General features: G+C 42.6%; 2 protein-coding genes across 11 annotated transcripts in view; one reads left to right on the forward strand and one right to left on the reverse strand.

The window, feature by feature from the left end:
• Nucleotides 1-2204, reverse strand: part of STRN3 (striatin 3) — a 66856-nt gene extending 64652 nt beyond the window's left edge. For 2 of the 4 annotated variants that reach the window (XM_040599852.1, XM_040599851.1), the window contains exon 1: nucleotides 1684-2204. In XM_040599852.1, the coding sequence (XP_040455786.1) occupies nucleotides 1684-2010 (327 nt within the window). In that variant the 5' untranslated portion in view covers nucleotides 2011-2204. The remainder of the gene's footprint in view (nucleotides 1-1683) is intronic. The other 2 variants (XM_040599855.1, XM_040599854.1) reach the window with 1 other exon arrangement.
• Nucleotides 2205-2261: 57 nt separating this feature from the next.
• Nucleotides 2262-24162, forward strand: AP4S1 (adaptor related protein complex 4 subunit sigma 1). 7 transcript variants are annotated; one of them, XM_040601190.1, is made up of 8 exons: nucleotides 6195-7880; nucleotides 8064-8139; nucleotides 8338-8343; nucleotides 9657-9857; nucleotides 11269-11355; nucleotides 12418-12486; nucleotides 15392-15403; nucleotides 23433-24162. In XM_040601190.1, exons 4-8 carry the CDS (start codon nucleotides 9720-9722, stop codon nucleotides 23559-23561), a joined length of 435 nt encoding a protein of 144 aa, XP_040457124.1. In that variant the 5' UTR covers nucleotides 6195-7880; nucleotides 8064-8139; nucleotides 8338-8343; nucleotides 9657-9719; the 3' UTR covers nucleotides 23562-24162. The 7 variants fall into 7 exon arrangements, with proteins under 7 accessions (XP_040457126.1, XP_040457125.1, XP_040457128.1 ...); XM_040601191.1 differs by lacking the exons at nucleotides 8064-8139; nucleotides 8338-8343 and adding an exon at nucleotides 2289-2339 and having other exon boundaries at nucleotides 7723-7880; XM_040601188.1 differs by lacking the exon at nucleotides 8338-8343 and having other exon boundaries at nucleotides 8064-8163.
• The last annotated feature ends 961 nt before the right edge of the window (nucleotides 24163-25123 follow it).

Consider the following 25123-nt stretch of genomic DNA (forward strand, 5'->3'; position numbering starts at 1 on the left):
CCAAACTGAGCTTTACGTTAGAGTACAGAATGCAGTACTTTGTTTTAAAGCAAGAAGCCCATACATAAAAGAAGTATTTCAAGATGGTTTTTGCCTGCTAGTGAAGGGCGCCAAGCAACTTATTTACAGAGAGCTATATTACTAAGACACTAGAGAAACCCAGCGAAATAGTCCGTTGTTCTCTGCTAAAACCACCCACCAATGTCCAACAAACTGATTTTAAGAACAGCCGTTCCACAGGGCTTAAAATAGTAAAACCAGCAGTAAGTGAAGGAAGTAGTGAAACCTCTTCACTTGCTTCCCTTGGTGTTTTCTAAAATTCCTTCATAATTACAGTTGTAACAAAAATAGTGCTGATTACGTGCTTATTATAGAGTTGAGAAGTCCTGAAAGAATTGCCCAGGCTCAGGTATAGTTCTTGGTTCTGAAATCTGAAAGTAAATACTTTGCAAATGTTGGCTGCTGATGCAGCATGCTATTAAAAACTAATTACAGTGCAATTTGATGGAATGCCGCTTCAAGACAGTAAATATTCACTCAATATAAAAATCACCAAAAATTCTTTGGAAGCAACAAAGTTTGTTTAACTGTTATTGTGTACCTGTCTGTCCAACGAAGGAATGACGACTTCTACATGGACATCTCACATTCAGTAGATTTTTTTAACCTGTACATTAACCTGTAATAGTCTATGCACGGTTTTATTTTTATGTACAATAAGAATTAGTAGAAGTGCCCTTTAATAGAAAGCAACATCATTGGCAAGAGATCTATATTGGAATGCCAACACTCGCTTTCTACCAAGGAGTTGTTCGGTTTTGGTTCCCGAGATCAAGTTCACAGTTTTATAAATACTAAAACGACCATGCCGCAGACCCATCAACTCCTCGCTATTCTTCAGCGGTTGTTCCTCCATTAGGAAATCTCCAGAGAACTGAGACAGAAGGAAAGAGAGCATACACACGACCTGTCTCAGACCAACGTGCCCGGTCAAGTCCTTTACTTAGATGTGCCCAGACACCCTTTCCCGTCCTCTCCCTGCTCGGGAGGCAGGCACTCCTGCCCCTTCGCTGCTCCCTCTTCTGCCCCCAGAGCGACCGCTCGCCGAGCTTCGAGGAGGCGCCGGCCCCGCAGGCCCTCGCTCCCCATAACCCGCGCCCAGGGCTGCGGAGGCCGCCGGCCCGGAGGCCCCGGAGTCATTGTGCTGGGGTGATCCCAGCTGTCAAGGCGCAGCTCGCCCCGCCGCGGGCGTGCGGGGAGGAGGGCCAGCAGCCCCGCGCCGCGGCGGCGCCCGCCCGCCCTTCCCCAGCCGTCCTACGGGCCCCGCAAGGCGCGTAGGGGCGAGCGGCCTGCGGAGCAGGGGCTGCCTCCGGAGCCAGGAGCCCAGGCGGGCGCCATGCTAAAAACCAAAATGGCTGCCCCAGGGAAAGGAGCCCAGCTAAGGCCGCGAGGGGCTGCGCCTCTGCCGGCCCCGCCGACCGGCGACGCCGCTTCGCCCGCCGGACCTCGCTGGGGTACCGACCCCAAGCCACAGCGACCGGCTGGACCCCAGGGGCCCAACGGGCTCCGCTCGCCCGGGCAGCTCTGCTCCCGCACGCCGAGCGCGGCCCGGGCCCCGAGCCCACCGGAGCCTGTCCCAGCCCGCGCCTCGCTCCGCACGGAGCCCGCCCTCGGCCCCCGTACCTGGAGCTCGGCCCGTTCCACCTCCCAGTGCGCCCTCTCCATCTCGAAGCGGGCCCACTCGTGCTGGATGTAGTGCAGGATCCCCGGAATCGTGTAGTGCTGGGGCCGGGACAGCTCGGCGGGGCCCACCGCCTCCTGACCAGCCGGGGCCGCGGGGCCCTGGGGCGGCTGCTGTTGCCCTCCTCCTCCTCCGCCGGCCCCGGCCCCCACGCAGCCCCCACCCGCCTGCAGGTTCATGTTCCCACCCGCCTGCGGCGGCGGCGGCTGCTGCGGTCTCGGGGCGGCCGCCATCCCACCGCCTCCTCCGGCTCCAGGGTGCTCGTCCATTGTCTGCGGGGAGCCCTCCTCCTCGTCCCGCGGCGGGGGCCTGGAGCAGGGGCCAGGGAGGGGGCGAGCGGAGCTGGCTGGGGCGGGGAGGAGGGGGGCGGGCCGGGCGCGGGGAGGGGGGTGCTGCGCCGAGCAGTATCCGGGTGTCAGAGCAGCGCCGAGCCGCCGCCAGCCGCCATTACAGCCGTCGGCCCGCCCACCCGCGGCCGGGCGGGGAGGGGAGAGGAGGGGGGAGCCACGCGGCGCATGCCGGGAAATCGCTCCCCTCGGCCGCCGACTTGCTCCGCCCGCACGGGCAAGGCGGCGGAGTGCGCATGCGCGGGAGGGAGGTGAGCGGCGTGCCCCGGGGGCGGGGGGCGGGCGGGGGAGCGGGAGCCCCCTCCCGGGGTTGGGGTGGCGGCGGCACGCTGCCCCGGGGCAGGGCAGCCGTCCCTGCCGCCAGGTGTCTCCGTCACGGTGCCCTCCCCTCCCCTCTCCGCCCCGGGGCAGCCCGCTGTCGGCAACCGCTGCCGCGAGGAGGGGGAAGGCCGCGCCCCGCCCGCGGCCCGGCCGCAGGTGGATCGGGGCCGGGGCCGGTGGGCCCGGGCGCGGCCGGGGAGCGCGGCTGGGCGGTTTCCGTCCGCTCTGAAGCGAAAAGGGGAAGCGGTGGCGTTCGGCTGAGGCGGCGGGGTTTGGCTGGCCGGGGCCGCGGCGGCTCCGCGCCTACGGAGTGTCAAACGCCCTCGGGGGAGCCGCCGGGCCGGCCTGGGCCTGGGGGCCTGTGCCCGCTCCCCAGACCGGCGTGCGAACGGCACAGCGGGGCTTGAACGCTTCAGTCTGTAAAACTCATGGCGGTGTAATGGTGCGCGGAGTTTGCCCTGCAAGGAGGTGGTTTTGGAATAGATTACTTAAATTTATGATATGTCCCTGGAAGTTGGCTAATCTTTTAAATGAACGGTCATCTCCATGGTCTCTATGGTAAGGCATGTGTGTACTATATTTCCTCCTCAATGAGAAAGGGAAAGTGCGCAACGTTTGCCATTTAAAAGCCTTTTCCACGTGAGGAAGGTTCTGCCAGAAATGACTGGTTTATTTTATTTGGCCCGGTTTTATTTGCGATGGCAATGCTTTGTTTGATGCCATGGTTTGGATATGGTGAAATTACCTCAGTTGCAAAATACTGCTCTGAAACACAATATTTAAAAATGACCATCACATCCTATTTGAAACTATCTGTGGGTCACCTGTTGTAAGGAATGTAGGAGTTTGGTTTTGCCTCCCTCCAAAATATTTACGTGCTGTACTCATTCTGTAAAAAAATGGGTAGTTTCCTAAACAGGGCTTATTCTTGACAGGGTTGGAATTCCGTTCATTACTGAAAAAATAAATACCGCTTGCCTCAGTACAGGCGTTTCCTTTCTCTACTAATCTGTCCTCAGGTCTGTATTGATGTTTTAGTTGGTTTATCCAGTCCTTCCTTTCTTCTCCATTAAATCATTTCCTACTAAAATTTCATCCTACAGTCTTCCTGATTCCATACAGATTAGCCAATCTAAATCCAGCTCCTTTCCACCTCAGCTGATTTTTTTCATTGTCTACCAACAGTGTCAAATCATTACTAAAAATGAATACTGACCTCATAACCAGTTTAGCCTTTTGTTTAGCTCCAATCTTATGGGACATTCCTCATTCCTGAGTATATGGGAGTTACTGCAATTTAATTCCGTTACTATGTTCAGCCAGCATTTTGACAACTCAACAGCAAAGGAAAAACTTTTTTACTCTTTCCTTCCTCCCTGACTTCCCTAGATGAATAAGGTTACTTTTTTAAAATTCCTGATCCTGAAGTTGAACACAGTATCTTATTTTAAAGCTTCATAGATAATAGTTGTTTCATCTTTGAGTGAATTACAATGTGCACAATAATAAGATCTAGAATACAAAAATTGCTATTACTGATAAATATTATTAACACTGCGTGTGATTTTTATTAAAGACTTGTCCATGGTCAGAACAAAAATAGGAAGAGCAAGGGGTTTCAGTTATGTGAGCGATCTTCATTTGCTACATACTTCTGTACAATAATTTCATAGCCAGAAAGCTTCAATAGACATATATCTTAAAAATATTTGTTCCAATGTTGACACCTGCTTGTGCCTCTGCCTCTACTTAGCCATTTTTCTTGTTTTCATTAATGCTTTAATTCCAGTTTATCCCATTTTGTTCCACATTTAGTACACACATAAAGTGCCATTAGACCTCTGCATCCAGAAAACCAACTTGTTTAGAGATGGACAGTGCAGTAAATTATTTGCTTATAATTCTATCTAACATTTATTTTTAACTCTTGATGAAGCAATTCTGTAAAAATGTGTTCATACATTTCTTGTTTGTTAGATCCTATCTTACTTAACATTTTAGCTGAGAGATCCAGAATGTTGCAAAACATTGTTATAGCAGAACTAAAATACTTCTAAATCTGTGGACATTGACTAGTGATTTTAGCTTGAGAGACACATCTGATTTGAATGATAATGTACTGCAAGAAGTTTCAAACTTAGGTTGTTTCTTTTTTTGTAATTTATGTGTCAGATTATGTATAAATATTGGAGAAATCTTGGACAAAATAAATGAATATTAAGTTCTGGTATCTACTGGAGGAGTATTAAAATTATGTTTACAATACATTTTATATTACTGCACATAGAATCTGCTGGATTGGCCATGCTGGAGACTTAAGACATTTTTATCCGCAGAACAGGTATTGCAGGCTTTGCTTCTAAGAGGTCTCAACCGGTATCTGAAAAGACAGCGTTTAGGGGTGTGACTCAGAAACAGGGATAACTTACTTTGAGGTGTCTCATGCGGTTATGTGGCCTACAGAGCTGGCATGTCCAGGAAGCAGTTCCTGCATGGCTTCTGTTTCAGCATCTTGAAGCAAACCAGGCAGGTCTCAGTTTATCTTGAAGTACAAGGCTGGAGTTACCTGTACAGGCAGAGGGCAGTGAGTCTGCCTAGGGGCAGTAAAATCAAGAAGCATCTCTCTGGGTGAGCCAGGGTCCTTAGTCTGCTGCATATGTGCTAGTTTAGAAGGAGTTTAAAGCCATCATATTGTAAGTCATCAATGGCTACATACTCCATCAGTCTAACAGCGTGAGTTGTCCAAGCCAATCACAATACCAGTTTTCTCTCGTAGATATTTATCTGTGAGAGATACTTTAATGAGGGTGAGATCAAACGCAGTGAAACAGCGCATATTTAAATCACAGTAGTTAAACAGTATGTTGTTTGTGTGTGTGCCAAATAATCCTTGCAGAAGAAATATTTTGTAAAGGAAATGAGAGTGCTACTCAGTCACTCCAGAAAGTTCATTTCCTTTGAAGGAAAGTGCAGTTTCAAGACCTTTTACATCATCACCAAGTGATACCTTCTCAGGTTTTTGTTTCTAGGGAGTCTTCATTCTGTCACAGAGTTTCGTAGGTGTTTCGTAGATCAGGTATGCATGAAGCATATACTGTATGCTTTTCTGGACAGTATTTCTAATGCATGGTTGACTGTGATGGGGCGAGCTGGACTTGACAGTCCCATCAGGTTCTCGACAGTCCCTTTCAGTCTTCAGTTCCTGAGTGCATTTGTGATGCAGATAGTTGTCCAGTGACCTGGAATGAGACAGCCTATTCATTTCTGACAAACAGCCTTCAGATAGTAGTGTCTTGTCATTACTAAAATGAGCAAAATAATAGCAGAGATATGAAAGGTTTGCATATTGTCACCAATTCCCTTGAACCATTTGATTCTGTGTGCATAAAAGCATTGTAATTTGTGTGTATGTGCATGGATACATACGGGCATGTGCGTGAGAATACACAGAAAAGCACGTAAGAGTTGTATCAGAACAAATGGAGCTATTTTCATAGCCAGAGTACCAATTATTGATCATAAAAGGTAGCTTCTCAAATACATAGAACTTGAAGGGAGTTTCTCCACCCATCAACATGCACAGATATGTTTTCTGTTTGTTTATTATACTATATGTGTTTCTTTACATCTTAAATATGCAAAACTAATTCTAAGATGTTGCCTGTATCTGAAAGCCAAGATGAAAGGAGAAGAAATAAACTTTGTTTCTTAGAAACAAAACTCAGTAATTTCCTTTTTTGCCTAAATTGTGCAAGCAAATATTTTTATTTCTACAAGTGATTTTTTTTTTTTAGAATTATTTTTAAAGGAAATAGAAAAACCCTTAAGATGTTTTTAACACTGGCGTTACTCTCAAAGTCAGATTCCACAGCTATGCTTGCATGGTTTTTGTAAATAAAAAAAAAATATTGTTTGTACATGTAAATTTATTCCAGTGTTTCTACACAAACCTGTGTGCTTGTGCTGCCATTTATATGAGCAAAATTCTGACTAACATTATGGAACCTGTCTTTGGGGCTGGTGGGAGAATACAAAAATGACTAGTGATACTAGTGGTCTTCTTTCCTACACATGTTAATCACCGATTCTAATACTGCAAATAATGATTGTCTCATAAATTACAGATAACACATTTGGGTACTGCTGTGGCTCTACCTCCATTACAACATGATTCATTTTTTAATATATCTATTCTGGATAAGAGCGTTTGTGAGGATTAAAAAGCCAGAAAACATCTAGTCTGAAGTATTTTCATATGTAAAACAATCCAGGCCATTCATAAGAATACATGCAGATACAATAGTCACAACGTCAGAAAGGGATTAACCATGTAGAAAGATTAGGTTAATAGAGGAATAATTAGGATTAGGGACTGATCCTGCAATAGGATCCATACCTATCAATTCTTCGTGTATTTTTTCTATTATGTATTGCTTAATAGTAACTCAAAGTAGAACAGCTCTGTCAGTGCTCCTGGGGTAGTTTTACTGTTTTCCCATTCTCAGATCCCACTTGAATATCTGCAGACATTCAAATCAAAAGCCTCAGCTTTTTACTTTTCTGGGATGGATTTGTGCAACTTGCTGATTTGTGGGAGCAGGACTTGTGCTCCTCAGTACCAGTTATAACTAAATTGTTAAAGTAGCTTGGAAACAACTTGTTCAAAACAGAGGACTGTTAATTCGTGCTTCAGCAGTACCAAACACAAAGATGAAGCATAGAACTAAGAAGAAAAAAGAAAAGCTGTCCATGTGGCTGTCATTTTCTGTTTAGCTTGAACAGACATGTTTTGCAATTGGTAGGAACAACATGCTTAACTTTTGGGCTCCTGTGTCTGAGCTTGCTATTTTTTTCATTAAAACAGTGGGCAGCAGTTCTTAGGTTGTTCGTCTTTCAGACCATAACCCTTTTTAAAGTAGCTTTAAAGCTTCAGGTTTGTTTGGTTCGTGAGGTTGGCCCTTGCTAGAGTACCTCATTCTGAGCTGGAAGGAGTCATTCATTCTTATCCTTACTTCTTGGAAGGTGTGTATCAAAAAATGACTAAGACATCTCACTGTTTTACCTTTCTCTATGCCTCAAATTGTTAAGACATCTCTTTTTACTGCAACTCTAACTTCAAGCAGCAATACAAAATAGGACGCGTGTGTGTGTGTGTGAAGAGCTACTTACGAAACACAGGACAGGTTGTATGGATGGTACTCTCCCGTTTAGTCATAAATGTCAGCCTAAGCTGCCATCTCACAGTGAAGATCCCATCATAAATTTCCACCTGGGCCCTTTTTTGTCTTAATTACCTGGTTCATTCTTTCTCAGACCAATTTGTGGTGGTTCAGAAGCCCAAGGTGCAGTGGGCAGGCTGTGTGCACCACTGCAGCAGCACTGACCAGCATCCATGATTCTTCTGTTGGAGTGAATCAACAGAAGTGTGCTCCTGTTCTGGATGTGAGGAGACTTCACCGTGCCGGGCAGAGGTGAGAAAGTTCTGAGGCTGTCATGATTCCAAACAGATTCTCTTGGTCTGAGGACTGATTCCGGACTCCTGTTCCCTGGAGGTGTCACTTGGTTGAGAAATGAATTCTCAGTAACAAGTCTCGTTGGTGAAGATATATTTGGTATGGAAACCTAAACTTCTTTGGTTTTGGAATCAATCACAGTACACTGAGGAAAACGGGATCGCTTTCTTGACATCCAAGTGATGAGAACAGAGGTGGTATTTCCTTCTGAAAAGAATTATGTGACCAGTATGAATCAGAAGTAAGCAGTCATTAGTGTCAGCACAATATATTGGGATTTTTTTATCACTGTTCAAAGATTTAGATGTTATCACCCATGAATGGTACATAGGCAGTTTATTCAAGTTGCTAATAATATATGGCAGCACCGATGCAGCTTGCCTTGTTACAAAAAATCAGCGTATGTTTAAGTGTGTATGAAGTTGCTGTCTCAGAGACCTATTTTGGGGTTTGTATTTTTTTCCCCTTTTGCTTTTCTGCATTAAGTTACCCTGTTTTACACGAAGAGCTACACTGTATTGCTCTGTGGATTCCTGAAATGTTTTTATTCAGCTTGGACTTTCTGACAGGAGCTGTGAGACCTTAGGAGAGAATATTTGCACCAGGCAAGGAGTGACTCCTCAGAACTGGAGTAAAGAAATAGCTTTTGTGGTAGTTGTTGTATTTCCAGTGCACAAACCTCAAGAGCATTTGGGCCAGTAAATCTGTGGTCCAAATAGAGATTCAGATGGAAAACATTACAGTGACTGTTTTCTGGCATTAAAGAAAATAACCCAGAACTTCTACTTCAAAAAATTACATCTGCAGCTTACCCTTTTTTGCATGCTTTTCAAAACCTGAAAGATTTTAGTTGTTTAGCAAGCAGATTCTGATACATGCTGTGCTCTTTTTAATAGCCTTTTTCATTGTTTGCTGCATGTGGCATGTTTATACGCTACAACTACATTTTAGTGGGATTGTATGGATTAATATTTATTTAGATTGAGGTTAAGCTGTTTTGAGTAATTAACATGAACAAGTTTCTCCTTAGGTATCAAAGACACACACTTGGTTTTCATTAAGTGCAGAATCTACCTTGCATATCAGTGTGGGAAATGAGATGGGAGAAAACATTTTAGCAGCTCCTGGTCTGGCTCAAGATGTGTGTGTTGCTACTTCTGATACCCAAATATTCAGGAGGCTCTCATTCTGTGTTAAAGAAATGATCATGTGTTGTGGCTCATGCATTTCCCTTTGTCCTCTCTCCCTTCAGTCTGATGTCGGGATGGTACGAATGGAATTGTTGAATACAAGTTGGGAGCAAGGAGTGGTGAGGGTGCTCATAGGCCAATTTTGCTTTTATCAGCTGTGTTAATCTTATGTTTTGGTATTGGGCAAATTTCTGGTCATGTTCTCAAACAAGTTAGCATGCAGGAAGAAAATGGGGAGTAGATTTATGATTTTGAAGAAGTAACTGTTTACTCTTCTAATTCCACAAATCCTACAAAGAAATTAAATTGCCTGATAATGTGAAAGCTCTTATTTATTAGATAGTTTGTGGTTATTTGGGGAGGGGGGGGAAGAGTTTTACTCAGGGGATGCATGCAAAAGATTAGAGATTTTTTTCTTATGTTCTGTATTTTGGCAATAAACTCAGTCTTAAATATATGCAAATCTGGGCTGGTTGGCTTTTAGGAAGTCTTTTATAAAACCCCTGATTCTACTACTTTTTTTTTTTTTCTTTTCCCCTCACAGAAATACTCTTCTTGATTCCTGCACCCCATATTAAAATCTATTGCTGAGATCAACAAAAAAGAAATGATAAAATTTTTCCTTATGGTAAACAAACAAGGTCAGACAAGGCTCTCTAGGTATTACGAGCATGTAGAAATTAATAAACGGACAATGCTGGAAGCTGAAGTAATCAAAAAATGTCTCTCCCGTTCAAAGGATCAGGTAACACTTGTAGTTTTTCCCCTAGCCATTTTATTTTATTAACATCTCACATCTTTCATGTCGATAATTCTGAAAACACATCAGTTTCCATTGCAGGTCATTATTTCATTTGTACCCATGAAGAAAAAGATTGTGTTTCTGGATTACAGGTTCAGTCAGTTGAACTGATATTCTGCATTAATAAATATTTGTTCCTGAGGCTTACAGAGATTTTGGAGTTTTGTGTATCACTGTCACAAAGATTCCTTCTGTTTGTTTGAAGAAGCTCAGAAGTCCAGGAAGAATTTGTTTTATCCTTTGATTGCTTGTCTGGTAGAGATCGATAGAGTTGTTACTGCTGCTTTGCCAGAAGGTGGTAGGAATTAGCATTGGCAGCTCTAAGTTAAAAAATTTAGGAGAGAGGATTCCAAATTATGAAAATACAGTCTAAAACACAGGGGGTTTAGGAAACAGAATTTTTTAGGCTTCTGAATTAGGCATTTTTATGCAAAAAAAGTGTTCACGCTTTCTGCAAGAAAGAAAATTCAGAGGGTGGAAATTTTTTTAGATGAAAGTTGTTTTCATGGCTCACTTAATTAAACCATTGGTTCTTTTAAGAAAAGTACCAAACTGAACACAACTTTTGAGCACATTACATTGGAGGAGAAATCTGTGACTTGGACCGTGAGTGTTTTTTGTTTCATGTTCAGAATTCAGCTTCTTTAGTTGTGTGTGCCCTTGAACTGCGATCCTCACAGTTCACTCTGGACAGCTTGGGGGGGGGGGGAACAGCAGTTCCTATAAAGTGCCTTAGTTCAGAGGCTTGACAGTGGCCGAAGACATGAACCCCCTCCGCAGGGCTGTTGCGAGAGGCTGTCGGGACAGAAGCCCCCGCCCCCAGAGCGCAGGGGTGCTGCGGTCCCGAGGGGCTCAGCGCGGGCGGGAGGCGGCCCCCGCAGCCGTGTGTAACAGCGCCATCTGCCGGCTCCGGCCCGCCAAAGGCACGACGGCTCCCTCCGGCCCGCCGCGGCAGGGCTAATGCTCTTCATTTTTATATAAAAATACCCATCTTTTTTTAAACATGAAACTGACCTTAAGGTTATCTCTTTTGGAAGTGCTTCCAAATGAAAATTTAGGGAAAGTATTGACTGCCTTGTAACCGTGAACAAGTCGCTTCAGTTCTGTATGTTCCAGTTTTTCCATTTAAAAAGTGGTAGCGTGTTTTCTGCCAGCAGGTGAAAAGTTTTGTGTAAAGTAGTTACCCTACTACATTTCTTTCAAGTCAGAATTGTTTGGTGGCTCTTGGGAAATCCGTTGTTCTTTGTGGGCCTTAAGAACATGAAAGCTTTGGGTCTTTTCAGCATTCTGTGCTTAATACTGTTTAATGCTTAAATGGCAGCTACTGTATTTGACTTGTTTTACTTCTGCCTAGTGCTCTTTCATTGAGTATAAGGACTTTAAGCTGGTATATCGGCAGTATGCAGCCCTTTTCGTAGTCGTCGGAATCAATGAGACAGAGGTAAGAAATTACATACCCTCTTGAAATGAAAGCTTGTGGCGATGATCATGGGCGAGAGCTCAGGTCCTCTTCCAGTATGGAATTTTGCAATATCAATTAGAGAATTTCAAGAAGTCACTGCGAAAAACCCACCCATTTTTATTTCTGTGAAAGAAGTGGAGGTATAAAAGAAAATGTGGTATGTTTGACTTCAGTCTATAGCAGTAGACTGAGCTGTTATCATGAGTCAGTCTTCCTGAGCCTTGTACTGATTCTGCTTTCTAAATTTATGTTTGATTAAACATAAATTTATGTGGGGTGGTGTTTCTCAACAAATGTTAAGCATTACAGCCAGAGCAGCTGTCTCATCTGTGGTGACTTCCCAACTGCCCACTGTTTTTAACCTCCTTGGGCAAAGAAAAAATTCCCATACTGTCAGCTAGAAAAATGCCAATTTATTGTACTTTTAACAAAAGGGGTGGGGATGGGGGGGAAATAAGAGTTCTGAAGTTGACAGTTACCATTATTTCATGCATTCAGGCTGAGCCTTCAAGGCTTTAGTGTTTACATTGATTCCTGGTTCTCAGAAATTAGTTAAAGCTCACTACTGGAGATCTGAACAGGCTGGTGTGGAAGGTAGCTGCTGCCTACCACTGTCTTCAAGTCAGGGCTATAACAGCATGCCCCGTGGGGCAAAGTCTTGTGGCTTTGCTAGAAAAATCACCCACCTGTACTGCTGCAGCATAGCCCGGCCCTGTGCGGCAGCTGGCTGGCCTGACTTCAGCATGGGAAGGCATAGCCTAGTTAGCTGTATCTATCTATGTATCTGACCTGGGTGATGGTGGAACGATGGGTGTGATGGGATGGCAGCAGCCCAGGCAACACGAATCCATTGGGTACTGCAGTGCTTACTTGTGTGGCTGGCCTGAAGCTTCTGCCCCTGAGCGCTGAACCACACCTCCTCTTGCTATGAGCTTGTGCGCTTTATTGTATTTTGTAGTTGCTTTTCATACACCACAAACTATACTATTACATTTTCTAGCTATTTCATTTAATATTCACTTGGGTTTAATTGAATTTCAGAATGAGATGGCAGTATATGAACTAATTCACAATTTTGTGGAAGTTTTGGACAAATACTTCAGCAGAGTGGTGAGTGAGATATTGACTCTAATATGAAATATTTCTTATTTTTCAAAGCTTTCGTACGTCAGTCATTTGAGGGAATAATCAAAGGGGAAATTCTTTTTTTATATTAATTTAGAAATATGAATACTATCACTGTAATAAATAAAAAGAAAAAAAGAAGAAGTAGTAGCGGCTGATTTTTCAGAGAAGTAAAAGTATGCATGGGCTATAAATCAGCAGACAAGGAATATCAGAAATATTTGTGTTAGAAAAGCATGTTTTTATATGCTTATGCTCTGGGGTTTCTTTAGGTCCTCTACTCGTAAATTAGCCACTGGCATTTTATACATTTTAAAGAAATAAAGAAGTTATTCTTTACAGTTCTTTTTTGCGGTTCTTAGCATGACTTCCCCCAAATGAACTTCATTCATGACAAAGACGGTGTAAGCATTAAGCAGGGAGCTGACATCACTCTCACTGAGCAAGATCAGAGGGATGGAGCAAATGAAACCTCAAAAACTAGTCTGTACTTGTGATCCCCACGTTGTTGTCATGCAACAGCTATTATATAGGCAGTAATTTTGTTAAAGATTCAACATCAAACATAGCTCCAGTTAAAATGACACTGTTCCTGTTAGTGAGTTTTTTTCGCTTGCTTGTTTTCACAAAGTTTGAAAATGCAGCAGGATAATCCTGGTTAGAACGTGCTGTTTAATACAGGGTTTGTAATAATCTTGTTATAGAGAAATTTGACTGAAAGCATACTTAGGCACAATTTCAGTTTATTTATGCTGAAATGTGTTGGATATCCCTCTCAGAAAAGAGGACTGGATAGTTTCCTCTGTTGTCCATGTGCTTGAGGGTATTATGTTAGTAATTATACATAGAAGAGTTCAGCGTGCAGGATCTGTAACGAGTTTCCAGGTCCTGGTACCACAGCAGGAGTGGCGGAGCTCCCTCTGTGGATTCAAGAACATGCTTGATGAAGTCATCTGGACCCTTCGCTATTTAGATGCCTGGCAACTGTTTTAAGCTATTATTTCAACTAATGTCGCACCAGCCTGTTGAAACTGCTGGTACTAAGTATACCGCTTTCTGACAGTTCAGAATTTGTCTCTTAAAATTGTTATGATTGTAGTCCCAACCTAAACAGTGATAACCAGGAATGGAATTTGATCCCAGCAGCACAAAGAATGCACGAGAAAATTTGGTGACTTCTTATTGATCTAATTGAGCTAATAGTTGCCAACACTTCTCTTTTTTTCCTTCACTTGAGGCCAGCAAAAATGCATGTAGTCCTTGTACATGTAAATGCAGTACATATAAATTACTTGACCACATACGTAACCCAACCACTAATAGTTGTTAGAAATTTGCTGAATTCATCGTACCACAGTTTTGTGTATTTTCCATTGCATTTCAGGTTTGAAACTAGGGGAACCTAAAAGGGGGGGGTGGTTAAAGAAATCTCATGCCGTTCTGTGGTTCTATTTTTAATAGCATATAACATGATAAATGCCAGATCACTGGAGAAGAGGGCTATAATTCTAGCTGGGGTTTCTGGCAGAAACCACACAGCAAGAAAATATAAGTCTGTACTATTATGGATTAATGCTTAGGATTTGCAGAATTTTAGCAGAATCCAAAATTATGATGATGACAACGGAGACAGAACTCTAGGAAAGGAAAGAACATCTGTCCTGCTCTAGAAGGACATTTTGTCATCTATTATTTTTAGGCTTGTGAGCTTTAAACATTCTCACATACTCTATTTTTGTCTAATGGAGTTTACAGAGCTCGAATATCAGAATAAACATTAACAGAATTAGGGGGAAAGCTTTCAAAGTTGCTTGTGAGCTGTAATTCCAAGTCCCCTTCACTTTTGTCTGGCTACCCAGATACTCTGGATACTGTTCAGAATACTTATTCCAGTGTTTTCAACTAACATCTTAATGCTGATGGAACTTAAACCGATCAGGCTCTTAAAATACAGTTTTTGTGATGCATAAAAGATTTCTAATTGAAGAACGGCAAGAGTCACTCAGCAGAGGCCTGTAGACTAGAATTAGTGCAGTTTGGAGGACCTTTAGCCTACAGAAGTAGTAGGAGTTTTGCCAGTGGGAACTCTGCCTAAATCCAGGGTTAGACTGGAAATGTTATGGAAACCATGTTAGCAAAGTAAATTCCCTTGGTAGCAGATAAAGATTCCCTCTTTCAGCAGGCTGGGGAAGCTCCACCCCAGCTGTGCAAGATCTTAACTGCTGAGGCTTTGATTAATAGTTTCTAAATGTAGACATTTAACTGAGGCAGCTGAGTTAGAAGTTTGGTCATCCTAAGCTTCCATTACTGGCGGTGGAGACCGATGAGTATCTCGAGGAAGTGAGTCATGCCTCAAGTGCGCCGAGTCAACTGTTGAAGGTACCCATCTCTTCTGTTGACTGCAGAGAGACCACAAGTGCTTCTAACTTAGAGTTTGGTTAAATGAATAAAACTACTTGGGGTAAATGCAGGCCAAGACTGGGAAGGAAATGATGACTATACAATGAATTGTGTTGCTGGGGCAGGGGAGTAGTTAGAAGTGCTAAGGGTCCAAAGCTTGGAGCTGCTTTCCCTCTTCTAATATATCCGGCCCAGCTACCACAGCCGTGGGTATATACAATGTCTAGATTTTGCTGTTCAAATTTTTTAACTGTGTTTTTGTATAAATTGTAAGGTTGGCATTAACATCCTATCTCTGCAGAAGGAGGAAGAGAGAATATAGGGATGGAGTTGCCACGTTTAGCGATGTTGGCTTTCCACCCACTCATTCAGATGGCACCGTCTATATTCAAATTGTGGCTTGTGGGTGGCAAGGGATGTGTAATGTCTAATGACAATGAGATGAGAGATCAAACTGTAAATAATGGTTGTCTATCTCTTTTCTTTTCAGAGTGAATTAGATGTATCCTTTTCAGTATCGGAAATCCATTTATCCATGTCTTTTTGGTGTATGTTCCAGTTCATACTGTCTGCGTAGCACTGATTGTCAAATTTTGCACTTACAGTAAGTAGCACCATTTTGGCACCTTTCTGAAAGCGTGGCTGATGTTTATCAGGGTCACCTATTTAAATCCTTAGTCGTTAAGATAAGCCTGGTACCATTTAAAGACAGACAGGGAGAGCTTGTTTAGAACTAAGTACCATTAACACCTAGACATGAAAAGTTATATTAATGGGGGAACTTTCAGGCTTAACTAATTATTACTTCAGGGTTTTACTTTAAGTTTACAATAAAATAGATAATTGAAATGACTGCAGTAATAAGAACGTTACAGCTGTGTCTTGAGCCAAATAGCAGCAGCATCATTGTAGGATCAGATTTTCACTTTGATCTTGCTTCATGAAAGTCTAGGTGAGTTTTACTTTCTGTATCAATGGAAAGAGAGAAAGGCCTGGGAGGAAGAAATTTAGGAAACTGTGCATCACCACAGGTACCTTTTTTGTTTCCTGCCCCTCCCCTAACACAGCTGTATCTTCATGTGTACGATTTGCAGGGCATTAACTAAAATAACATTTTAAAAAATTAACTAAACCCAAATACAAACAAATACTAAAATATGGTCCTGAACAATTAAACACAAATAGCAAGTAAATATAATACTGTATTCAAAGAAAATTAAACCAGGAGAATGTAGTGCAAAGAGTCTTCCTCTTCTGTTCTTCCAGTCCTACTGCCCGCTCACTCTCCTCCAGCAATCCTTATGCCTGTTTGTTGCTGGTTAAATGCAGATCTACTGGTACAAAAGAGTCAATTATACACTGGAAATACAGTTGCTACCCTGGAATGAAATACTGTAATTTAATTTATTTCCCTTATTTAAGAATTAGTACATAGGAAGAACATAGAAAAATTCTGTAATTTTTCTTGGAATTGTTCTTTACTGACAAAAAAACCCCAAAGGAAATAATTAATTTAACTTTTGTAAATATTTTAATTTTTGTTACATGCTGGTACTCCATCTTATTTACTGAACTTAAATATATATGTACGTGTATATATACTGTCTGTATTTCCTTCCTGAAATTCACAACATGCTGTGGTATTAATATACCACTCCTAAATTCACTTACATTATGAAAGAGCAATAATTATATTTCAGCATGAAGTGACGTGTAAGGTCTCTGAGCGATTGTGTAACGACATTTTTTGTATTCAGTTACAGTTAAAGATTAGAACTATGTGTACTTGTGTATGAACTTTGCTGAATTAGAGACTAACCTGATCGATTCATTAATTATACAAATAGTCCCCAGTCCCCTATGTTTCCACATGGTGTACTCTGAGTCTGCAGTTACCCGATTCTTTTATCTTAGATTGTTTAGAGTAGTGATGATTCGAAGTTCTGCCTGCCTCTGGTTGTTTCCATGTCAAGAGGCATTTCCTGTAGTTGCACACTTATAGTTACCATCAGGAGCCCATTTATTCCTGTAGAAATTAATCTTCTACACAGGTCTCATCAGCATGAGGGTGTGAATCTAAATATTTGGAAAATAGGGGTGTGCATTATTATCTTATTTGATAATATTGGAAATAATATTGGAAAAGTTTGTGTCTGATCTGTGTCTCCTCAATATGTACATCTGAATGATGTACATATTTTTTCTACTCAGAAATGTACTTTTCTACATTATGTATTTCAGGAACAATTTTAAAATTAAACATTTCGCTTCTGTATACGTACAAAATAATTCTCTCATTTAGGAAGAAGAGCTTTTCGTAAGTTGAGAGGATACTTAAAATAGTTGAAATGAAGTGAGATACCTTCAACATTAAATGTAAAGCAGAGGTGTAACAATTAAGTAGGTCACTCAGGACTGTATTTATTTTTGACAGCAGCTTGAATAGCAGGCCCAGAAGAACAATGTAAGATTTGGACTACGAGTGTCTTAGATGTTAATGCAGTACAAGCAATAATCCATCAATATGCCTTTCACAGTATGTAAGATAATACCCCACCTGGGATTAAACCACTTCCATTGCCAAACAGTCTTACACTAACTCTTATATTCAGTACAGTTAGCTTGGATGCAAAATATCTGAGAGAGGAAGTACTGTTGGAAGGTCTGTAGCAGCGAACACCAAGTAGTGTTTACAGAATCTTTGTATACAGAGGATCTGGTAGGACACTGTCAGAATTTCCTGTCTCTGTGTTATTATTTGTGTGTACAGATTCGTAGGAAGTTTATTTCAAAAGTAATAGTGGCTGTTCTATATAGAAAGTAGTGTTTACTAACAAGAAAAAAATAGTAGGAAATTACATGAAATCAAAAGCCGTGGAAAACAGATCATCATCATTAAAGGCTATTCACCCCTGCACAAAGCAAACTGCAGTTAAATCTAAAGGCTGAGCCCATCTCGCAGTTGCAGTGTTCCTGGAGCCCGGGCTAAGCCTGCAGCGTGTGTGCCGATTCTTAAAGCTGCCCCAGCCACGGTGCGTTACCCCAGCGCTCCCGGCAGCGCAGCGCCTGCTGAGGCAGGATTCCAGCTTTTGTGTAGGTACAAACACCTGATTCACCCAGGGCACCTGCGCTGCAGCTCGCATGGGCCTGAGCCTGGCTGAGCTGTCAGGGAAGGGCACCCTGGGCACCAGGCAGAGGCTGGGTCCCGTCTGAACCCTGCCCAACAGGATTCAAACGTAACGTTTGTATGTGAGTATGACACAGCTGCGTGTGATGCTAAACAATGCGTGAACAATGGCGAAGTTACCTTATGCGTACTGCAAAAGCGAACACTGAGTAGCTGCTAGCCGACTAAGTAACTACTGTGGAGTAGCCGTGGTTTTTGCAGAAGCTTTTACATGTGAATTGTAAAGCATTTAGCCATTGTTATGATTTCCACTTTCATTCTGAGTCAGGCACATGCTTAAGGGTACCTATGACGGAATGACATAACATTTCTAAAGCTGTTTGGTTTGGTTTTAAAATATCTGCAAGAAGTGTTATTGGGCCAGCTGAATGAACAAGTACGGAAATTGTCTGAGAGGCGTTGGATCCTGAGGTGTTAATAGCACTAGCTGAGCCTGACTTCTGTGGATTAAGTAAGTGGGTGGGATTTTCCGTAGCTCTAAAACTCCAGCTTGGATGGTGTAGGAGCTACTTTCTTGGTGTGACGAGACTACACAAACGCAAGCGTTAACGCAGCAGCTTTTGTAGGGAACAATATGCTGATAAGCATGAGAGTTTCTAAAACTGCAAAAAGTTGACTTTTCTGTTGCTTGAACTGGTGAGGCAAAGCTTACTTGAAGGCACGTTATTAATTTACGGAAGAAACAGATACTTATGTTCCCCTTGTGGGAGGGGAAGGGGAAGACAGGGTGCTCCAGGACCAAGCATTTGAAGAATGTCATCTTGATCCAAAAAAAACATCACATTCCATTGCAACTAGCTGCTGCTGCTCCTACAACAGATAAAAAGCTTTGATACAGGGAGTGCTTTGTACGAATCAACTGTATTCTTCAGCTCCCCCATGGAATAACGCGTTCAGAATACAGTGTGTTTAAATCGTAAGAAAATTGAATGCTTTATGTATTCTGAGAATTTATAAGGCTGCACTTCAGTTTGTACTGTAAAATAAGTAGATGAAATTGAAACCTACAAAAGGATTATCTTAAAACTGTTGTTCAAGAATATCACAGAACTTGAAGGCACCATTTGTCTCCTATTTAGTGTCAGCATAGTCATTTGAGGAAGAAATGGTCAGAAAGCATCAAATGGGTGTCAGTGCCTAAAACCTGCCTTTAGATTTACCCATTAGATAGACTAGAAGTTAATTAAAGTAAATGTTAGCAAAGATAAAGTCAGAATGTGTGACTCTAGATTAAAAACCAGAAGCAACTCCAACTAATCTTTAGTTGAAGGTGAATGTCCAGGATGGAAATCCAAGCTTTGTTATGCTGTACATTCAGTAGCAAACTGTCGGCCCTAGCAGTAGCAGTGCTGTAATCTACGCAGCTTCTGTTTGTGCTCCTGGGTGTGTTACCTGATCACCAGGTGTTGGCTGCAATTTATCATCTCTGAAGCCCAGACACACCCTTAATTACTTGCCCAGAAAATTCTGAGATACCTTAAAATGTCTCTATATGAAGAAGTTATTTATCACATGCAAGCCCTAAACGTGCTTTTTTCCTCTCCTCCTCCCCCTCTCCCTGACTTAACTATCTGCCCATGTAACTTTCTGGGGAGGAGGCACAAGACTCACATTTACCTCCTCTTAGTATGTATGTGCCATAAAAACTGTGTTATAGTAGTAAGTACCATTAATGTTTGTCTTTAATGAGGGCAGCTCTTAAAGTTACCGGAAGCCAGTATAACATTTAAATACCAGTTGTAGTAGAGTAGCCACAACGGCATTGACTGAAATTTGTAAGGATGCTCAGGGCTCACCTCTTTTCACCTAGGCTGACAACTTGTTAGCAGCATTTCCTAGCTGGGTGCTCTGAAAACTTTTATTACAGACTTTTATCTACAGACGCAGAGATTAAGGTATGTTTTCTTCTGCACACTTTTTAAAAAAATCCTGTTAGCCTCTGCACAGATCTAGTGAAAGTCCCTTAATCCTCTTTTGTGGGCAGCCAGGATTCTTACTGGAAGCAGGACATTAAATGACAGCTCTGGGCGGAGCACACGCACCGAATATGGCTTTTTCCGGTTGCCAGTTGCTCAAACTGGTTTGCTGTTTGTGCTTTGCAGCTGGGTGTGGATCTATGACTTCAGGGCTTTAAACCCTGAAATTTGGGGTCACTTGCCAAACAAGTGACAGGTGGGGAGAAGGAGCCTTGCTGAGGATCAGAGATCCCTATCCGTCAGGGGGCAGGGCGCTCAGGCTGAATGGGTAAGCAGCATGTGAGGAGATGTAACCATAGACCAGTCATGAGACTTGGAGAGAGGGGGAAAAAGCCAAAGCTGCTCCCTGTGCCATCTGACTGACTGCCAAGAACAGCCTGGTAAAGGGGGTGGGAAGGGAACAGAAAAAGGAAGCCGGTATGCAAGGCTGAGGGTAGAGGGTAAGGAATGCTGTGGGACCTGCCAAGATCAAGGTGCTAGATCTTTCCAGAATGGTATTAGTATCCCCATTCAAACTGCAGGTGAAATCACTGGTTCTGGAACAGTGACTGCGAGATTAACTGGTCACACAGATGGACAGAAATGTTACCGCTGTTTTCTGTAAGGAGCAGACCAGTTTTGAAATAACGTGGGGTGGCCCTGCAGGGGAACTGGCATCTCATCGAACCATATTGGGTCTGAGCGGAACAGCTGAAAGATACTTACTGGTATGGGAGCAGTTTTCCTTTGGCATGCTATCAGCTCGTTAGGAAATGCAGTAGGGGAAGAAAGCAGTGATAAGTGTGTTTTAAATGTTTTCTTAAAGTGATGCAGAAGAATAAGGTGGGAGCAGCACGCTGCTGCATCATCACAGATCCTGGTTGATCCAGTCGTCTGGGTTTTAGAGCCATAGGACTCCCAAAGGAAGAGGAAGGCCTGGAGAGACGGGAGCTCTCGCTCCACCGTGGGAACTGGAGCACTGTGAATCAGTGGTAGTGTAAAAATTAAAAGCTGGGGAGGAGGAGCTGGCTTTATCGCTTGTTGAAACCTGAATGGAATGTTATCTGCCTTTGTTAACAGACCCTCCTGCCCTGTGTGCAGCAGTGCCAGAGGTGAACTAAGCAACAGCAGAGCTGTCTTCCTAAGTTTCTCATGTTACTGGGATAAAGTAATCCTAACTTCTCAGAGTAAAATATTTATGTAAAGAATGTTTACTTGAAAAGTATACCATAGGAAGAAATTTGTCTCTAGTCCTTAATCTGCCAAGCAAAGTAAAGCTACTATCTTTGTCTCTGGACCCACAGAAACTGGGACTGTTAAAAGTTTTAAGGGTAGTAGTGCTCCTCCGTATTGAAAGGCACGAGTCTGACTTCTAGAAGCAAGTTAGGCCTGCAGTCAGACCGGGGAAGAAGCCTGGTTATTTAAAATACAGCTTAGAATTAAATTAGGTGGTTAAGTTTAGGCCAGCAAATTAGAACCTATTTGATGAACCACGGACGTACAGAAGATCTTGTTGACAGCTACAGTTTCTCTTCCTCACTTAACAGTAACGAGTAGTAAAGTTATTTGGGGGCCTGAATTCCGTTACCTAGAGGTGCTGTGCTCTTGGTCAAGCAGAATGGATTTGTTGGAGCAGTGACACAATTTCTTACCCTTCTGCAGGAGTATATGGTAGCTCTCGCTGCAGCCCAAAGCGCTCACAGCAATTTGAAGCAGCAGAGGAAGGCAGCAGCCTGCCAGCTGGGTTCTCAGCGACGTGACCATACAGGTTCACCCTACAGCTTAGCCTGAACAAGTTCAAGCTTCTACTTCTCATCTCTTAGAAGGGTGGTCGCACACAAGGCTGACGTGACTCTGTGCCCCTCTTCTTGCTTTAACAGAGATAGGGACAAAACCTGAACCGTCTCTCATTGCAGGACAGACGGTCAGACTCCAGAACTTTCACGTAACAGCAGGAGAACCTTAAGTAGAAGGCAGGAGGTGCAGCTGCTACCAACTCAGCTAAACTTGTCCCTGGAGAAAGGGGGGTTTGGAATTCCCCAGGCTGAGGACAGGCTCAGCCTCTGCCCTCCATGGGATTCAGGCAGGCTGCACCTCTATACATTTTAGAAGAGACCAAGCCAGTTGTCATTACACGAAGTAATCACAGAAAACTCCCTCTCTGCATTCCCGGAGAGGGAATTCAGCCTTGGTTCTCTAGAATCTGTGAATTGTTTGATGGGTCTGTCTTTCACCACTCACTGCAGGGAAAATAAGGCACCTAACTGAGGTCAAGGAATTCCCTTCTCAAAGCCAGGTGCTGAAAAACGAGGCATGGAGACATTCAATGTTACTTAATTTAAATCCATTCCTTGCATTTAGACCTAAGACTGTTCACTTTCATGAGCTTACGTCATTGCAGCTCTGGTGCTTTAAGGTGTCTCCCCAACCACTTGTATTTATTTGTTCCCCCTAGGGGGTAAATGCCAGTGTGTGGCTTCTCAGCTGCTCTGTACAGCTCGGTGCTCCCCCTGTTCCTGCTTCGGCAGAGCAGCTGGCAGAGCGCCGCAGTTAGCTCCACCAGAACTCGTGCTGCAGAGCAGTCCCCTTATTAAATGCCCCAGACACGTTCAAAAAATGAGACTTAATCTTCGTCACGCTGAGCAGAGGAAAGCCTTGATGCCTTCTAAAACCTGCCTCTTGCTACTCTACTGATCAGAATGGATGTCCACAAACACAAATACAAGGACTAGGGCAAAAGCAGGCTGGCCTCTGAGCTCAAACTCGTGTTGTTTCAGATTATTTTCCTTTAGGTGAACATTTAGAGATTATAAGTATATTTTAGAGAGTATTTAAAATAGGAACCATTTACTTCTGTTCTTCTTCCTGAGCTTTATTACTCGATCAACAACTCAACTTCACATATCGGCATATTCCTTTCAAGCAGATCAAATAGCGTTAGTAACTTAGGATAAGGACAATTTGAGAATCGTATTTTAAGAATTTGGCTAACACTTTTTAAAGAAGAAATGCAGAATATTTACATCTTCGCACTCAAGGTTGTTATCCCTTGATAACATTTTATATTCAAGCAATACATGGTACTCAGGCAAACAGTAAAATTAACCATCTACATATAAGCTAAAATTTACCTTGAGTTTACTACTATGTAGTAATCTTCCAGGATGAGATATACTGGGGCTTCAGCTTCTCTACTACAAACTTCTGACATCTCTCTGATCAGAAAAAAAGTGTCAGTTGAACCATTTTCTTAGCTTTATTAAAATAAACACCCAAATAAGCTACAAGAAATCAAGAAATACCTATTCTTGTAAACTTTGGTTAGACTAACGTGCCCAAGGTTTGCTCTGAATGTTGTTCAAAATACACTTAACTTGAAATGTTTCCAGATAATGTTCAATTTGGACAGAGTGCACATCATTTTGGATGAAATGGTGCTGAATGGTTGCATTGTGGAGACAAACAGGAACAGAATTCTTGCCCCTCTGTTTGTGCTTGACAAAGTGGCAGAAAACTAGGAAGATACAAGACTGAATAAAAGCATTTTACAAGAGATGGTGAAACCACCAAGAGCGTGCCAACAGCATTTTTCTGATGTTGTAAAACTGACTCATGCAATACTCAAATTAGTTGGAAAATATTTCCTGTTTCTCCTGTACCCTACGTACCTAATGGAAAGGTACAGCTAAACATCCAGTGGTGGAACCTTCAATTTCAGCTGCAGCTTTATTGACACAGCAAAAACCTTTCCAGAACTGTCAACGTTTTTTTAAACCGATGATAAAGTAATGGAAACTTACACATGACTGTCTAGGTATCACTCTGAATTACCTAGGAGAAGACATAAAATACGGAAATATAAATTCAAACTGAGTTTCAGTGCCTCCCTTAAGCACCAACTTGATTTTATTTTCATACAGATGTAAATTAAAATTCTGTAGCTTTTATGATCGCTTTTTAAAAAGCTGGTTTCCCTTTTCCATGCAAATAATGGTTACAAAAGAAATTTTAATAGCAGTAGTACAGATGTATTTAGTATTCCTGCATACTGTGTAAGTTGCAACTATAAGTATCTGGCACTTAAATAGTATAACATTAATAAAAGATAACTAAAATCAAGTGTTTGATATTTTTTATCATTTTTTATCATGTTTGCTTTGTAAGTTACACAATTTTTTTCCTGTTTTGGCACATCAGTATATTTTCTTTTCGCTTGTACGTTCGATCCATGCGTCATGAATAAAACACTTACAAAAGATGAGTAATAAAAGGTACGTAAGTTTCTCAGTACCAGTAAGGTACCAAGCCAGATCTCCCTTCTCGAGCAGGAGCACATAGCTACCCCAACTTGTATTCACAGGTACAGGGCACACTGATTAAGTCACTGAACAGTAACAATCTGAGCTAACTTTCACTTACCTTTCCAGAATTAACGTGTCTGGCTGCTTCTTCATACCTTCCACACCAACACTTAGGCACACTGATACTGAAAGAACGGATACCGTACAAGTTTGATGTGTGAAAGCACATAGCTGTCACGTCTAAATTGCACCTAGAAACCAGGGTCTAAGAAGCAAAAGAGTCAAGTGTTGTGCGAGAGAACAGTCCAGGCAGCTTTACAGTAACACCACAGTCAGCCAAACGGGTTGACATTGTATTCGGGGCAGATACTTTGTACGCAGGGCTTATGCGACTGTTCACTTGCAACACAATAGACACACGAGTCCGGGATGGAGAAGATGCCTCTCCAACGCCGCATTGGGGAAAATGTCAAACATGATGCCTGTAACGTCCTGTGAATAATGCTATGAAAAGAAATCTGGCATCAACCTCATTTATATGTGTGAGGCAGAATCTTCTGGCAAGCCCTCCCTCAGCAGTGGTCCAAGAAAAGGCTGTTACCAAAGAGAACTGGCACAGAACAAAGCTTACCACACAGATTCAACTAGAATAATAATTTTTCTTTGCTGGTATCAAGTACGTAAGTATCTTTAAAGACATATTAGCACCTCACTTTATCTTACTGTAAGCCACTTTTTACCAATAAAATACTGCACCACAGGCTGAAACCAAGAGAGGC

Source organism: Falco naumanni, chromosome 7 (assembly GCF_017639655.2).
Source record: "Falco naumanni isolate bFalNau1 chromosome 7, bFalNau1.pat, whole genome shotgun sequence".
In the NCBI taxonomy this organism is placed as follows: domain Eukaryota; kingdom Metazoa; phylum Chordata; class Aves; order Falconiformes; family Falconidae; genus Falco; species Falco naumanni.

What these genes read in the sequence shown, in the direction of transcription:
- AP4S1 (XM_040601192.1), top strand. Translation starts at nt 9,720, where the DNA reads ATGATAAAATTTTTCCTTATGGTAAACAAACAAGGTCAGACAAGGCTC. An exon ending in TCTCCCGTTCAAAGGATCAG is followed by an intron (nt 9,858 to 11,268) that starts GTAACACTTGTA and finishes ACTTCTGCCTAG; the next exon opens with TGCTCTTTCATTGAGTATAA. An exon ending in TCGGAATCAATGAGACAGAG is followed by an intron (nt 11,356 to 12,417) that starts GTAAGAAATTAC and finishes ATTGAATTTCAG; the next exon opens with AATGAGATGGCAGTATATGA.